Here is a 16089-nt window from a genome sequence, read left to right as displayed (position 1 = left end):
ACAGACACCAAGTTATCTGGGCCATAGGAGCTGAAATGTTTTTCTGGATACCCCTGCAGAGGCAACTCTCCTGAATGCTAGGCGGTGAGCCTTGTTGGCACAAGCCTTGTCTTCCACCCATTCCACCTATTCTGATTTTCTGTGGCTTGGTAAGCTTTAGTCTCCTGTATCTTTTCACTTTGTACACGACTATAAGAAGCAATCCAGTAATCATCTCTTGGTGACTTTCTCTTTGCTGAAATACCGCCCATCTTCATCTATAACCTCTGTGGTATTTCCGCAAATCTACAAAGTGTGGACGCTGACTAGATACAAACCTTTAGGAATGGTTTTGACAACAACCAGTTAGATCATTTCCCTATTTTATTTTGCTACTCCAAGATTGAGCAAAGATGCTATTACTGCACCAGACCTTGCAAACAATTGCCTAACTTCCCTCCTGTAAGTAAAAATAACAGGGAAGGGGAAGAGAAAGTGTAACATCATAGTCCCTTTTTTTTCGCCTCTCAATAATAGTTTTTCTGGGACCTGAACCACACAGCTGGTATTTCTAATCCCCCTGGGGAAGAGTTGAGCCAGCTTTTGTTGCTAAAACTGGGTCTTTAAAGACATTCTTAAATACATAGCTAAAGTTTATTACCCTCCTTGGGAATGCATGGATGTCCTCTCTACAAAGGCTATGCTCTGGCCTCCCTCTGGTCCCAGTGGTCAAGAAGGCTGCAGGTCACCAGGTCTTGAATTGCAGAGGAGGTTGTCGGCATTAGGTATGCAGCCAGACTAGCCGCTCATTGTGCACCCAGATGCACCTGGAATTTGCATTTCTTGAAAATTCTCAGCTAGAATAAACAACAGAGAAACAAAGAACAAGGGTTTTGTAAGGAATTTTAACTACAGAACTCTTTAGCTCTACAAGCCCTTAAGAGTCACTGGTTTTGCAAGTTCACAAAAGTGAACTTGCAAAAGTTAAATTAGTAGTTTTAGTACAGAATGTGGAGAATGTATCTGGTCAAGCAAGCAGTATGAGAAAAGGAATTGGGAGTGTAATTCAGAGTCACTATAATCCTCTATGTTGGTTACAGTACACAGACTACTTTGGTTCATGTTGACATCTGCAGTACTAGTTTTAGCCTGAGTCAGAAATCTCCTCTTCCTATGTTGTCCTGTGGTATAAATGAGGCTGTAAAATCTTGTGAGTCAGTATATCACAGCTTTCCCCCAACAAACTTCCCCCCACAACTTCCCCCCACTTGCTGTCGACTGACTTGTCAGTCAGTCTCTGAGATGAACTTCCAAGGTTGATGGGAGGGGTGGGGTGGGCAGCAGTGGTGAATGACTTCAGGAGATAACATGCTTGGGGGTGATCATAATGTGTTCAGCTAAGTAACTGTTTAAAGTAAAACATGCTTTACAGATTAGCTGTTTCCCCCCATAAATCAGGTATTTTAACATTTAATAAACTGTAATATTTAATAACATTAATCACACTGACAGAATTAACATGGTGCAAAATTCTTTTAAATTTCTAGGTACCAAAAGAAAGGCAGATCCTGAAAACTTCTCCCAAAGATAGCATCCAAACTCCACACCAAATATTTGAAAATAAACCTAGATCTTCCTAAACCCCCATAATTTTCGAAGTTCTGCATTTTTCATGCAACCAGCGATGTCATTGAGATTTTCCCAAGACTGACTACTGTATTTCACTGTTTTTTGCAGTGCTCTTAAAGTCATCCAAGATTTTATATGCATAACAAAGATACTTTTAAGTGCTTGGGCTTTGTTTTCCCCACTTAGGATCTGGTTATCACTTTTTAGTGCAACACAGAGAAAAACACAGACCATTACAGACCATTTTCTCTGCATCCTCACCCTGACCAGAACATTGAAGTACACTACATTTTATGATGGCTGTGCTCAGCAGCAGGTTCCTGCATCAGTGACAGTCAATTAAAATGACAATATAACTCAATTCTAAAAAGTAAACATAATATTAAAGGTAAAACACACAGAAAAAGGGCTCAATTTCTTCTAAGTTCTTCCTTATTTATTGTCCTTAGAGAGCTTTTATCAAAAGACTTATTTTCCTTGCTTTTGTATATTCCAGGCTTGTACCTTGGAAACTGCTGTGGTGATTTGAGCATTAATGAAGTTACTAAATCACAAGGGCTGAAAGCTGGGCAATTGAAATAATATTTACTCAGTGTGTTTAATTATTTGTTTTTGTGCACATGGATTTAATTCCAAAGCTTAATGAGACAACATTTTTTAATTATATATCCAGTTTCTTTTCCCTTATTAAGGATTGTGGCCATTATTCTGAAAAATCTGGATTTTGCTGGAAATCCTTAACCACATTCAGGATAAAATACAAAGTATTTATTTGAGGGGCAGGGGGGAAAGAGAAAAACAATTCTGAGCAGGGTATGGCTGAAGTAGTAGCATAACTTTTACACTGAAAAAAATCATTAAAACCAGAATATTTTTATATTAAAAGACAAAAAAAAAAAAAGAAATATTACCTATTGCCATACAATTTAGCAATTTTTGCCATCCAAAACCAAAAGCTTAGTCATTTTTTAACATATCTTAAAAGGCTATTTGGCTAAGTTAAAAGAAACTATAGTGAAAATTTACTTAAAAGTAAACGAAATGTCTTAAGTACACCATTTAATAAAATCCTGCCTTTATTTTTTATATAGCAAGTTAAAAAAAATAATGTTAGTGAGTGCAAAAAGTACCCCTTGATTTACTTTTTGGGACAAATTCGCTTTTTGCCTAATTAAACTGATTTCAGTAGGAATTATGGCTACTTGAGCAAGGATGAACTTATGTCCAGATGGAGGAGATAAGCACAGGAAAGAATGTGAAAAGGTGCTTTTAGAGCTTTGTGTTTATTGCAGATGTTCAGTGAGTAGCAACTCTGATTCAGACCATCTTGAAGCAATAAATAGAACCAAGCAACATGAAAAGATGCACTCCATCCTACACTGTAAGATTTTAAAGTTACTGGGAAAGGGAAGTGAAGTTTTGGACCAGTCTTAGACAAATGATGCATTTGGTATGCACATGCACTGGAGAAGGCAACAGAAAGTACTTGCTAATGCTGTGCTAAGTCTGTTAAGTGAACCTAAGTAAGTTTATCAGAATAAAAATGTAAATCTATTAAATAAGCAAGAGAAGTGATGAAGACATGTTCGTGATTGGACCGAGTTCCTCACAGAGGTGGTGCAGTCTCTTTCCTTCAAGGTTTTCAAGCCCAAACTGGATGAAGTCCTAGGTGACCTGGTCTGGTCTCACAGATGACCCTGATTTGAGCAAGAGGTTGGACTAGACACCTCCTGAGGCCCTTTCCAGCCTGAATTATTCTGTGTTCCTTTGATCCTTGTTTAACCTTATTGTTTGTGGACTGAATGCATAACATATGTTGAGGTCAAAATGTATGGGAATTAATAATGGTTTACAATAGAATAGAATAGAATAGAATAGAATAGAATAGAATAGAATATTTCAGTTGCAAGGGACCTACAACAATAATCTAGTCCAACTGCCTGACCAATTCAGGGCTGAACAAAAGTTAAAGCATGTTATGAAGGGCATTGTCGAAATGTGCAGCTTTGAGCCATTCCCAGGTCTCTTCCCAGGATACCAGGGAGAAGAGATCAGCACCTTCCTCTTCACTTCCCCTCCTCAGGAAGCTGTAGAGAGCAATTAGATTGCTTTGAGCAATGATGTTGCAATGAGCTGTGGTTGCCTCAGCCTCCTTTTCTCCATACTAGACAAACCAGAGTCCTTAGTTGCTCCTCACAGGACATGCCTTCCAGCCCTTCCACCAGCCAGGTTGCCCTCTGGATGCATTCAAGGACCTGAACATCCTTCTTAAATTGTGGGATCCGGAACTGCACACAGTTTGAGTCAGTGATTACTTGTTCATAACTAATATTCAACCTAGAAAAGGTAGGGATCTCCAAGCTTTTGCTTTTTAAAATTCTATTTCAAATACAATGTCATTTCAGTCTTTTGAATTCTTTTGGTTTGATTTTCTCCTTTGCAGACCTCAGTAGTTTGTAACTCTACATTTACTGTGCAAGTGCTCTTTATAGACTCTTAGTTAAGATTCATAAATAGTTTACAATATTTCCCAGAGTAGTCTTTTAAAATTATTTATGGAGGCTTTAGAAACAATGTTTTAAATCTAAATATATTCTCAGCCCTCACCCAAAAGAGGAATTAAAAAGTTATCAAGAATCTGAAGACGAATAAGACAGGTCCAAATGGACTTATACTCAGATTTTAAAAGAATCACTAGAGTTTTAGTATTTGTATTAGTATACAATAAATAATAATCTTATGAAAGGAGCAGTTATTCCCTCTTCTGGAGAGACTTATTAGAACAGGAGGTTTAGTGAGACACGTACACCCAGACCAAATAGGCTTTATTGGAAGCAAAGCTATTGCGATTATACTACAAGAATTCTTGATCTGGTACAAAACACGTATCACCCAATTACCTTGTTTTTCCTTGTTGGTGACTTTTGTCCCTTTTACTGAACAGAATGGAGATCTGTAAGTGTGGTGCATCAGAAAATGGCTATGAAATTTCTATTCTACTTGGACATCAGATTATATAGATCAAGAATGTTGCACAAAAAGTGGATTTCTCAAAAACACATTGGATAAAAGATGCATCCAGGCAAAAATAGCCTAATATAACTCCCTTTCAGGCTAATCTTGAGATACCCATGTAAAATATGAGAATTTCCTTTCCTGCACTTCTCATTTATCACTTGATTAAAACCAAAGAAGTTCTCACTAGAACCTGTCAACCACATAATCCTATTTAGATCAGAGCAATTATCACCGAACTAGGCTCTTTTTGAAAGAGAATACACCACTAGACATTGTAATTTCCACATAAAAGTTCCTCTTTTCCAGCAACTTTATGATTCAAAACTATACAGTGATCTCAGTATAGCTTGGAGGAAGACAAAAAATGATTTCTAGTCATGTTCAGTGTTATTTCAGAAAGCTGATTCTTCCCTTAGTAGCAGTAGATCACATGAAAATTTGTAATTCTTAGAAGTCTGGACTAGAAGTCTATTTCTGCATACTACATTCATACATTATGTGGCATGGTGACAAACTGTATTTCATCCATTCTAATTTTTTTTTTTTTCCTTAAGCTAGTACATGTTAGAACTGTTTTTTGTATCAATGCAAAAGCTTCTTGTAAGGTCTTTTCCACACTATCTTGTACCTCTTTTATGGTATGGATGTCTGTATTTAGTGCATCCTCCTCCTCAAAGGCCCATATTTGATGCCACTCACACCTCTCCAAGATTTTTCTACAGTGTGAACTGGAAATAGATTTTGTCTCCAAAGTACAGATGATTTGCAGGGTTCTCATATGATGTCATACTTCAACTTGTTCATTGAAAGAAGAAAGAGGGATCAGAGACAGAACTGCACATCCTTTGAAGACTGAGCCAGACCTCCAGCTAGCTATTTTGCAGGGAACGTCAGAGCTGGAATACTCAGTCATTGCTGTTCTTAATGGACCTGTATTCAATTAGACCACAGGACTGTTACATTTAAAAATTAATAGTTGGAAAGCTGATGGAGGTAATACCATATGTGGTCTAGAGTATGTTGGGTTTTATTCCTTTATTTATAGATAAAGTGTTTGGTTTTTTATTCGGCATCTGTTTTCCACAGTAATGCACTCTGGACTGCTTTGTTATTACACCAGTTTTTATATTTCTGAGCAGAAGATGGTTGTTTTTAAGGGCTAAGTGAGGGAAAGAAGAAATTAGTACTTGAAAATACTCAATTAAATTTGTCCTCCCCACAAACCCAAGCAAAATTAAAACCATTGTTTAAAAATATAAGAAACATAAACAACTACTAGAAAGTATCCTTCTTTTCTTCCACCAGTTCTTCCAGAACTGACTTTTTGGAAGTTTTTGTAATTTTTTTTTTAGCAAGTTACTTTTGTGTCTATGAACAACATAATTGCTGTAAACTGATAAAGAAAAAATACGGGAAAAATAAAGGAACATTATGCTTCCATTGTGTTAATGACAGAAAACTGTTAAAACCCTACATTCTGCCACTTGAATAGTTTATACATTGAAGTGTCTACTAAAAGTCTTTGTTACATCTCTTCTGCCATTTTCCTTTGAATTCTGCTGCTTTTGATGCTATTGATCAGTGTATGATCATTATTTTTTGTGTGCATACCTTCTTAGGCTTATTTATATGGATTCCTATAAAATTGAACTATGAAGGCACATCTGCTTTCTCTTAACCGATTTTACATGCTAGTATAATTACATAGAGAACTCAAATTTATGTCTTTATTATAACAAAGAAACATAAAACAGATAAAACAAGATTTAAAAATAACTTTAAAATTTATTTTAAAAATAAATTTTACAAACATTTGTGTTTTCCTCTGTTTGGTTAACAATGCTTCATTTTTGAAGGAAATGCTAAATGTTTACTTAAACTACATTTCAGGGTGGTAGTATTTTAACCACTGATTTTCTGTGAAGTTACTCTTTGAACTTTGTCAAATCTGGTTGGAATAGGATGTACAGTTCAAAAAGTTTAATGAGAGAGAGTCCAATTACATAAAGAAATTGGACTAAAAGTAGGTTCAGATCAGCTCAGTACAGTCCATGTTCTGCCTTACTGCCAGAGTAGTAAAAGGAAACAGAAGAGCACTCACAGTGGTTCTGTATTTAATGTTACCATTCTGGAACACGAGGAAGCACTGCAGAATGTGTGGCTACCATTTACTTTTTTGAGAAGTGACTTCAGTATAGAATGATAAACCCTCATTTCTTATAAGTTATGTCCTTCACCACCAAGAGAAGTTCTGGCTTATTTGTATATTAATGACTTATTTGTAAATTTTTTTCCACCGACACTTCTGAGTCAACTACTCACTGCACTTCACATATACTCTTAAAAGAAAACAAAATGGAGAGAAGTTGCCAGCAACTTTTTTTTTATTTAGGAGCACATAAAAAAAAGTTATGCCACAGCTTTGGTTGACTGGAATGATACGCATACTTAATTTTAACAGTATTTTTTTAAAACAGTAAACAAGTGTACATTCAGTTGTGTGCAAGACCAACACTGTCAATAACACAATTACACTACAGAAAATGAAATGTTTTAAGTATATAGCTGTGAAACCCTTCATATTTTTGGTATTTAACCAGCATCTTTAGAATTAGTCTGCTGAAACCATTTCATGTGTGGTGAACACTGAGAACAGACCCTGTGGCAAACTGAATGTAATTATAGTTGCACTGGCTCTGGAAACGAGTAAGAGCCCTACTTAAAAATATTACTCGGAAGCTACGTCTTCCACAACTTAAATGTGAAAGGAATTATCTAACTTGTATTTATCAAGTCAGTTATTAATAATCAGCCACTTGAACTTACAAAAGTGGACAATATTTTCATACACTTGGGGTAATTCTAATAATTCAATAATTTTTCATGCCACAGATAAAATCACAAGAACTGCTGAGACTGGATGATTACTCTACATAACCCAATAACTCAAAAGTTCCACTGACCTACTAATGCTTCTCGCAGCTCTTAGAAAATCTTTAATTTTTTTTTTTTTTTTTTTTTTGAGAGCTGTTGTCAACCACCTAGATTGGAAGGAGAGAGGTATGAAAATTCCCAGGCCATGATGAATCCTAAATATTTTTCAATAGTAAGCACTGAGTTCTGGTAGACCACAGCCTCTTTCTACTCTGAAGGGATGATAATAAAACATAGATGGAATTTTTACAATTCTTAGGATAAACTTACTAGCAGACCGGCTGTTACCACTTCTCTTCTTATAAAACCTGCTTTTTAATGTCACCTTTTTGTAGAAACATATGGCAAAGCAAATAAAACTGTCTTTTTAGTAAACAAAAGAAGTTTTTGATAAAAATATACAAAAGACAGTTTTATCTGATGGATGATATACAGGTACCCGTATACAGGCACGTATACTAAAAAATAAAAGAGAAAGTGTATTTGAATATTACAGGTCTAATGTAAACACAGAATAAAAATAAGGAGAGTCAAAAGTGACAATACATTAACTCACTCCATCATGCCTAATTATTGCAGCATATATGATATAAAATAATTCAAATGCAGAATACTTCTGCTTATCTTCAAAACCAGGCAAAAGAGATCCCTTTGGAAATGTACTTAAATTAAAAAAAGCTTCTAGCCAAGATGTGTGTTACATTTCAGCCCACAAAAGAAATTCACCGGGAGATGATAAACTCCTGAAAATAGAAGTTTATAATGACAACAGACAATGCCTTCATTACAGTGACATCAAGAGAGCCACCGTAACACATACCACTGCATTGATATTTTCTTTTTGTACAAGTTTACGGTAAATAATAGAAGACACTGAAAAGGTTCATGTGCATCTTTTCCATTAAAGGTGTGCAGTTCATCAAACTCATAAATAAATATATTTCCTGAAACATTTTAGAAAATGAAAAAAGACACTTGACCTAAATATGTAGCGTGCACACTAGTTAACCACATATAAACTGAAGATTCTTAAGTGCACTATGAACTGCAGACATGAATGGCTTTTGAAAGCTCAGTAATTTAGTTGAACACACGCTAAAGAATTGTTTAAGAAGTTGCTTCCAGTTTTGTCTGATCAACTTCATTTCTTCTCAGAAAGAGTTTCACCACTAAGTTCTACCTCTAGCGAGGCCTCTTCAAGAGACAGCTTAACATTAGATACACAAACAGAAGATCCAGGGGTAGCTGTACAGATAAAGAAAAAAAGCATTAGGTTTTACACTTAAGAATATCCATGCTAAAAAGCATCAAAAGCAAGAAAAATGCAAGTTACCTAGCACAGAAACACACATGAAGCTACACTGTATCTAAGGAGATCAGAAATGCAATGGGATTTTGTTCCAGAGGCCCTCAAAACAGCATAACTATCCAAACGCAGACAGCAAGCTGGCTGACAGTTCAGACTGAATATACTAATGATTGAATGCGTCATCATGTTATTGGCAGCTTTAGTCAGAACCTGGTCACAGAGCTCTATGGTAAACGTTTAGAATACATCTTAGAATAAATACATTTCCTTTGCTTGTCTTACTTTGAGATAGCTGGAAATAGTGTCATACTTCAAAACAAAACAAAACCCCATGAATTTTCAGGCCATAGAAATTCTTTCAAACACTTCAGAGGATAAGAGAAAGCAACTATTAGCACAGTTCTGCTGCTAAAACTATTTGTGCAATGCTATTGAGTTCTCGCTGATCCGTAAAATGATCCCACTTACATAGGCAGGGAATGTTAAGAAATAGCTGCCCTAAGAAATTATGTAATATATAAGAAAGAATCCTACTGCTGGAAATAATGTAATGGAGTTAGCCATTCTGCCTCTGACAGAAGCTACTTACGTAAAGTTGGTTTCTCTATTGCCAGCCTTTCAGGCAAAGTTTCAAGTGGCGTTGGTTGAATTTTTGCAGGGGTATATGTATTTAAAGAAATTTTTCTTCCTGACACTGGAATCATGTACGTTGGAGAAGCTGAAATGGGAGAAAAAAAGACATACACATCATTAATAATAAAAATACTCTCACCTGAGCAAAACATCAAAATAGTAGCCACAGAACTGTGTATCTGTCCAGCAATATTGATGCCACAGTTATACAACCTGCAGCTCAGCTACTGGGGGACAGTCTAGGGTCAAAACTTCAAAGCATGAAAGACAAATTTAAAAATCTCCTTTTTACCTCAGAAAATGACACGATAACTTCATGCTGCTACGGCAGCTAAGCCAAATTTCAGTAACAGCTGCCTTGCCAGAAGACTGGCAAAAGCATTAGTGCTACTTCTCATAGGTTATGAAGATTACATTGGAATAGGCATTTAGTCCAAAACACCTATGAAAAGTGCATACAATAGATTATTCTCTGGGCAGCTTCCAAATGTTACAGGAAAGCAGAATGAGAACAACACACCTATGGCCTCAATTCTATCAGGTCTAATTTCCAACCACTCCTTTGTAGGAAGGTGACAACTAGACCACCACAGAAGTATGACAGTTTTTTAAAAATATTTTTTCATCTTGTGTACTCTAAATTCTGAACTGATTTTGAAATGACACGAACTTCCTAACCAGTGTAACAAAAGCATTTTAAATAACTGAGAACTCTAAAATACCTATAAAGCCTCTCTGAGTTCTTTTTCAGTAACATCAGTTTTCTTAAACTGCTTATCTTCCATCTCAGATATAGGAGGCCTATCCTATCAAATTAGCTGCTGATTAAAATCTAAACTGTGTAAAACTAAAATAACAGGAAAAAAAAGGAAAAATCCTATAACAGAAAAAAAGGAAAAGTCCTAACATCTAGGTAACCTTTGTATCAGTACTAGCAAGTACAAATTTTCTGATCAAAGCATGAGTCTTTAGACATTTTCTCAAGAAGAATGATTTTTCAATCACCTGAGACAGGAATTATAAGCATCCTAATACCTGGTAAATCTGACCTAACTGAAACCGTTTCCAAAGACACAGCAGTAGAATCACAATGGGAAGTCATCTTCCCAGACACATGCACATGGATAGAACTCGGTTTGCATTTCATTTCAAGATCACTTAAACATTAAACATGCAGCACAACCTGTTACAAAACTATGTAACTGCAAGGCACTCCACAGGTGAAACCCCAAGTAATATTGAAAGAAACAGGAAATAACAGTTTTAAGATATAAAAGGCTTGTAAAAGGCAACACTACTCTGCTGAGGTACTGCCAGTACAACAGCACAGTATAAAGATGGAAGTTCTCCATGCTCGCTACAAAGCATTCCTTGTAATTCAGCTAACAGTGTGGACAGTACAGAGAAGTTCTTAATGTGAGGAAATAAACCAATTACGATTTCATTAAATCCTTAATTTACTACCCCAGTCAACAGAGACATTACTTAATGAATTATGACAGTGTCCATACTGCAAAATGATACTGCAAAAATTAAAATTATGGTTTATGTATATATTTATTTTTTTTAAAGCAGTATTCTTAGTTTACTTGTTAGCTGTAAAATACCGGAAAGATTAACTAGACAATATTTGACAATATAAAATGAACATAATTACAAACTAAAATCAGTACATGTCTCCTGTGTTTCCCGTGATGGAGCAGCAACAGACGCAAGAAATTCATCCACCTGCTTCAGAGACAAGGAGTTGTGTAGAGTTTCCAAAGGGCAAATAGAAGGCACCATGGAATATAGTTCAAAACCTGAAAAAATAATAATAATAAAAGAGATTTCCAAACGTAAGGCAGGATTTAAGCTATTGCATGGGCAAGTATTAATGCATGATAAAAAGTACTTATTTTAAATCAGCACATGCAGACATAGTATTCTTGAAGTAATATTAAATAACTAAATATTAAAGGAGTTGAAACAAGATGTGCCAATTTCCAGGATGTACTAAACTAAAGGTACCATTAAACATACCATGGGATACAAATCCCATGTACACAGAAAGTGATCTTCCAACATTACAACTTCCAACATTACTCTAGTCCCCGATCAGTTCATGAAAGATAACTTTCCTCTAAGACAAACTTAGTAAATCACTAAAAAAAAATAGTCAGGAAATGGTAGTATTTCTCCTACTCATTCTCATACCTGGCACAACATTAAATAGGTAACTCATTCATGCAAGTAAAATAGGATAGCTATGTTGTCGTTAGCAGACAAGAGCTAAAAATGCTACAACTTCCAAGAAATAAATTTGCAGAATTCACGTTCTATCATCTTCAGTATTCTGTGAAAACAAACTGTTGCCTTAAATATCACAGCAAAACCACTGTTAGCACTTTTTTCCCTTGAGGTTACATGTTTTAACTTTGTAAGACAGATTTATACCTACCTTTATGCATTTAAAAATGGTACTTAAAAGACTAGAAGTTTCATATATTAGAACAGGTAAGTATAGCAACCCAGAATCTAAAAATTTATTGGACTTTGTTTTTCTACATTAGTATTGATGATACACCAACCATGCATATCCATATTACTAACATACTAAAAAGCATTTAAACATCTTGGCAAAAAAAAAAAATTGCAGTTCTCTGAAGTGATGCAAATTTGATAACTCAATGAACAACTCTTCATCCAATTGCATTTCAGAAGAGGAAAGTATGTCCATTAGTGTTTTCAACATACAGCTGTAACATTACAACTTTGTAATTCAATATTGTAAATTTACAGTTGCTACATTTCTTTTAAGATATTTAAATGAAGAAACAATAGTGAATGAAATAATGTTTAGAATTTCAGTTCAAGGTACATTTATTAAGAGATAGGATTATGACTGTGAACTGTTCCCTCTCCTAAAATAATAAGCATCAAAATTCCTGTGATATCCAGTGTTCCCCATTCACTCCCCATTTAGTGCTTTGCATAGAGAAGTAACTCAACAAAATTTCAACCCCCAAACGTCTCTATGTATATTTGGATCCACCTTGGCCATACTCAAATTTGAGGGACAGTCGCTTCAAATATACAGTCAACTGAAGTGTACTTATGTCAGCTTCACTTATATTACAAATAAAATGTTGTATTTCATGGAAACTTGGTTTTCATGTACAAAAGAAACACCACCACATACTTAATTTGTTTTCCTATAAAGGCAGTAGCTAAGCTTCAGTGTAAGCACTAAGATGTTTGGCATACATATCAATATCCTAAATAACTATGCATGCATGCAACGCGCAAACCCTTTCTTTGCATTACAGTCAAATATAAGATTTATCTCTTTACCCTGACAGAAAAGTCACTATTGATTGAGAATTTATTTTCTTAATTTTGCAAAGAATGTAGTGGGACAATGTCAGGTTAACTTTTTAATAACTATTACTGTTATAGTGCAGTGTTACAGAAAACCAGAAAGGAATTTCAAAATACACACATGCCCTTTAAAAAAAGAAAAGAAAAAAAAGTTTTCTTCTTTCAAGAATTTCTCCTCCAAAGGTTTTTGTTCAGTTTTGACAATTCTGCTATCACATAGCCATATCCCAGCATGATGTTGTAGTATCTTTGTGTCTAAGGGATATGACTTAAAAGATACCCTGGAAATCTATCTGCAGTGTTTTATTTGAATATTTTATGATAAATATTTTATGATGTTATGAGAAATAAATTTGAATTTTAATGATGAACAAGCCTGACAGTATCCCTTTAAAAAAGCAATTTCCTGTAAACTAACAGCCTTTGAGTTTTGGCTATATTTATTCTTAAAGCATTGTCCCATCAAAAGGCAAGACAATGAAAGGGTTAACGCAGTATCTCAAAAAGCCACCCTGCTGTCTTACATTTAAAAGCTATAGAGACATACCACTTGAGCCTAGAAATTCCACAGAGGAAATGGACCAGCACCTAAAGAGGTGTGGGTGTTCTGCACAGAGACTCAGAAAATAAGGTAAAGCACTGTCAGAAGATACTTGTTTCACCATGTTCCTTGAACTAAAGATGGGGGGGTAGTCTGAAATGAGTTAAGAGGGTGTGATAACAACATAAAAATAAGAAAAAACAGAGTGAAAGGGACAAGGAGAATCAAAATGATAGCCCAGAGGACAGACAAAACAACATCAATATGTTCTTATGTTAGTAGAAAACCCTTGGAAACCTGCAATATACTTAGGTTTCATAGGAGCTCACACAGCATGCATTAATCTTTTAAAAGATCTGTGGCAAAACTGCTGTATTAAATGAATCAGAACAATCAATGCATTCATTAAAAGCAATTTAGAGCCTTTTTTAAAGAATGCAGTCACAAAAAGATAGTGCTAAATGGAACAGAAAGTAATCACGTTATTAGACACTGATACTCAAATGCAGTTCTTACTTTCTGACCTTGTATGTTTTGGACATATTTGGTTTGAGTCTAAAGACAAAAAATGGACTCCTAACTTTCCTATTTGAAATAGGACACTAGAATTGGCTGTTTAGATCAAACACAGTCTTAATGATATTAATTCAGCCTTACTATAGCAGTTTCCCTTCAAGAAGCACTGCAGTGCAAAAGGTCACTATGGATTCCAAATGAATATAATAAAGGAGTACTTTGCTTCTCATCAAAGCCAAACAAAAACTCAGCCTTTTTTTTTTTAACCTTTTTTCTAAGCAAATACATTGTGAATCTAACATGAAAATGCTGATGATTTCCACTGTGGTTTCAATAATATTACCATCACTGTACTCAGCCAGCAGTCATGCACTTTTTAAAACTGCAATTAAGAAAACTAGAAAAGCTACATTAAGATCCAGTGGCTATGCTGAAGACTAAGTCTGGTTTTCATGAACAGGATACATTTGGGCCTATTTAATCACATGGAAAGGTAGGCACGAAATGTTTTGCTGAGGAAGAGAAAGACATACCTCTGTCCTGTGTGTTAAACCAGACTTTTTTTTGTAACTATGGTAGACTGAAGACAAGTTAACTCTCACTTTTGAAGCTCAAGAGGTCAGTGTAAGCAACAGGCAGCTCTCTTGCTGTGATTTTTAGTGCAATATTTAAGTAATTTGCACATCTGATGAACAGAGAAGTATGATAAGGTAAAATAAATTTTTGTTCAATGATAAATACAGCAATTTAGCAGGAATGGAACCAAAGCTTCTGCTTTAGTTTTTTTTAATTTAGCATCACTTCAAGAAGATAGTCATAAACTCCAGTTGTCAATTCAGTGATTTATTTTAGAATCAGGAGGCTCAGGGAAACAGCTCAGCAGGAGAAAGACAAAGAAGAAGCAGCAGCTATCAAGAAGTGTATGCCCAGTAAAGATCAGATTTAATTCTGTTTTTATCTTGTACCATACAGTTTGATCACACAAGAAATTGGGAAGAATAATTTATTACAGAGATCATGATTAACAGTAGCACTTCAATTTTTTCAAGGATTTTTCTAAAGAATGAATTTTGATGTTGTATTTATACTAATGAATGGTAAAGAAGGGATTTAGGATATCTAATGATTACAAATATATTTAGAGTTGTGCTTGAAGTTGGGAACGACAGACGGCTGGATGATACTGTACACCCCGTATTTGAAATAAAAATAAAAGGGATGAAGCAAGGAACCTTTTGTTTTTGTTTTTAAAATAAAAGCAAAACGTACCATTGGTTGGGTGTCGAGCAAATGAGATAGAAAACCTTTTAACAGCAGAACCGCGTGTGGTGTCTGAGAAAGAGAAAAACAGGTACCTGAAATTTGTAACAGCTACCAAAAGAGGGACATTTTAAAATAGGAAAGGAAGAAGAAAGAAAAAAAGGAAAAGATGAGAAGGTATTAGAACTGAGTGGCATGCAGAGAGGACCAAGGAAAAGGGCTAAAATCTAAATAGAGGTTAAAAAGAAGAAAATTTGGATTGTTGGTAACTACAAGATGTGTAATGAAGTGTATGAAAACAAGCAGAATGAGCTGGTGATTCTGGCATACAAGGTTATATCAGGTTAGAGCTGAAAACTGAGTAGTGAATTGGAGGGAAAACAGCATGAATACTGTTTCACCTCGGAGTTATAAAGGTGTGCTTTGGCATCTTTACATCCTGAAATCTAGTGAGAGAGTTTGTTCTCTACCCCAGATTATCCAAAACTGAAAATCTCCTGCTCATTTGTAATCCAAACCCCACCAAAAAAAGGTCAGGAATCCTAAAATTTTCACCGTCAGTATTTAAGTTATTAGTTTATAATTTCTTTCATTCCTTGCATACGCTCCAAGTAATATATTTCATTTCAAGATCAATAAGTAATGAAGTTTAAAATGAGAAAAGAATTTAAAACCAAAAATTTTAGTTTACTTTAAAAATGCACTTGCTGAAATCTCCTGGCACATACTACAAGTCTGTGAGCTAGTGTTCAATTCAAGACAGAAATAAGAATTAACTGTGCTATTAAGTTAAACATAAGCAAGCTACGGGCAGTAAAGAAGCAATAGAAACTCACACAATTAATACTAAGGCAAAGGATTCTAGGATTCCATTAAAATCAGTAACCTAGGATTTATCTTTAGAAGTTTA

General features: G+C 35.1%; 1 protein-coding gene across 7 annotated transcripts in view; it reads right to left on the bottom strand.

The window, feature by feature from the left end:
* Positions 1–6543: 6543 nt before the first annotated feature.
* Positions 6544–16089, bottom strand: part of PPIP5K2 (diphosphoinositol pentakisphosphate kinase 2) — a 54343-nt gene continuing 44797 nt past the window's right edge. For 3 of the 7 annotated variants that reach the window (XM_072860197.1, XM_072860196.1, XM_072860198.1), the window contains exons 28-31: positions 15189–15251; positions 11176–11304; positions 9459–9587; positions 6546–8805 (exon numbers count right to left, since the gene is read on the bottom strand). In XM_072860197.1, the coding sequence (XP_072716298.1) occupies positions 8702–8805; positions 9459–9587; positions 11176–11304; positions 15189–15251 (425 nt within the window). In that variant the 3' untranslated portion in view covers positions 6546–8701. Of the gene's footprint in view, positions 8806–9458; positions 9588–11175; positions 11305–15188; positions 15252–16089 lie in introns of all 7 variants that reach the window. The other 4 variants (XM_072860199.1, XM_072860200.1, XM_072860201.1 and 1 more) reach the window with 4 other exon arrangements.

Source organism: Ciconia boyciana, chromosome 4 (genome assembly GCF_034638445.1).
Source record: "Ciconia boyciana chromosome 4, ASM3463844v1, whole genome shotgun sequence".
NCBI lineage: Eukaryota > Metazoa > Chordata > Aves > Ciconiiformes > Ciconiidae > Ciconia > Ciconia boyciana.
Note: the sequence above shows the minus strand (reverse complement) of the source record. Positions and strands in the feature narration are given on the sequence as shown.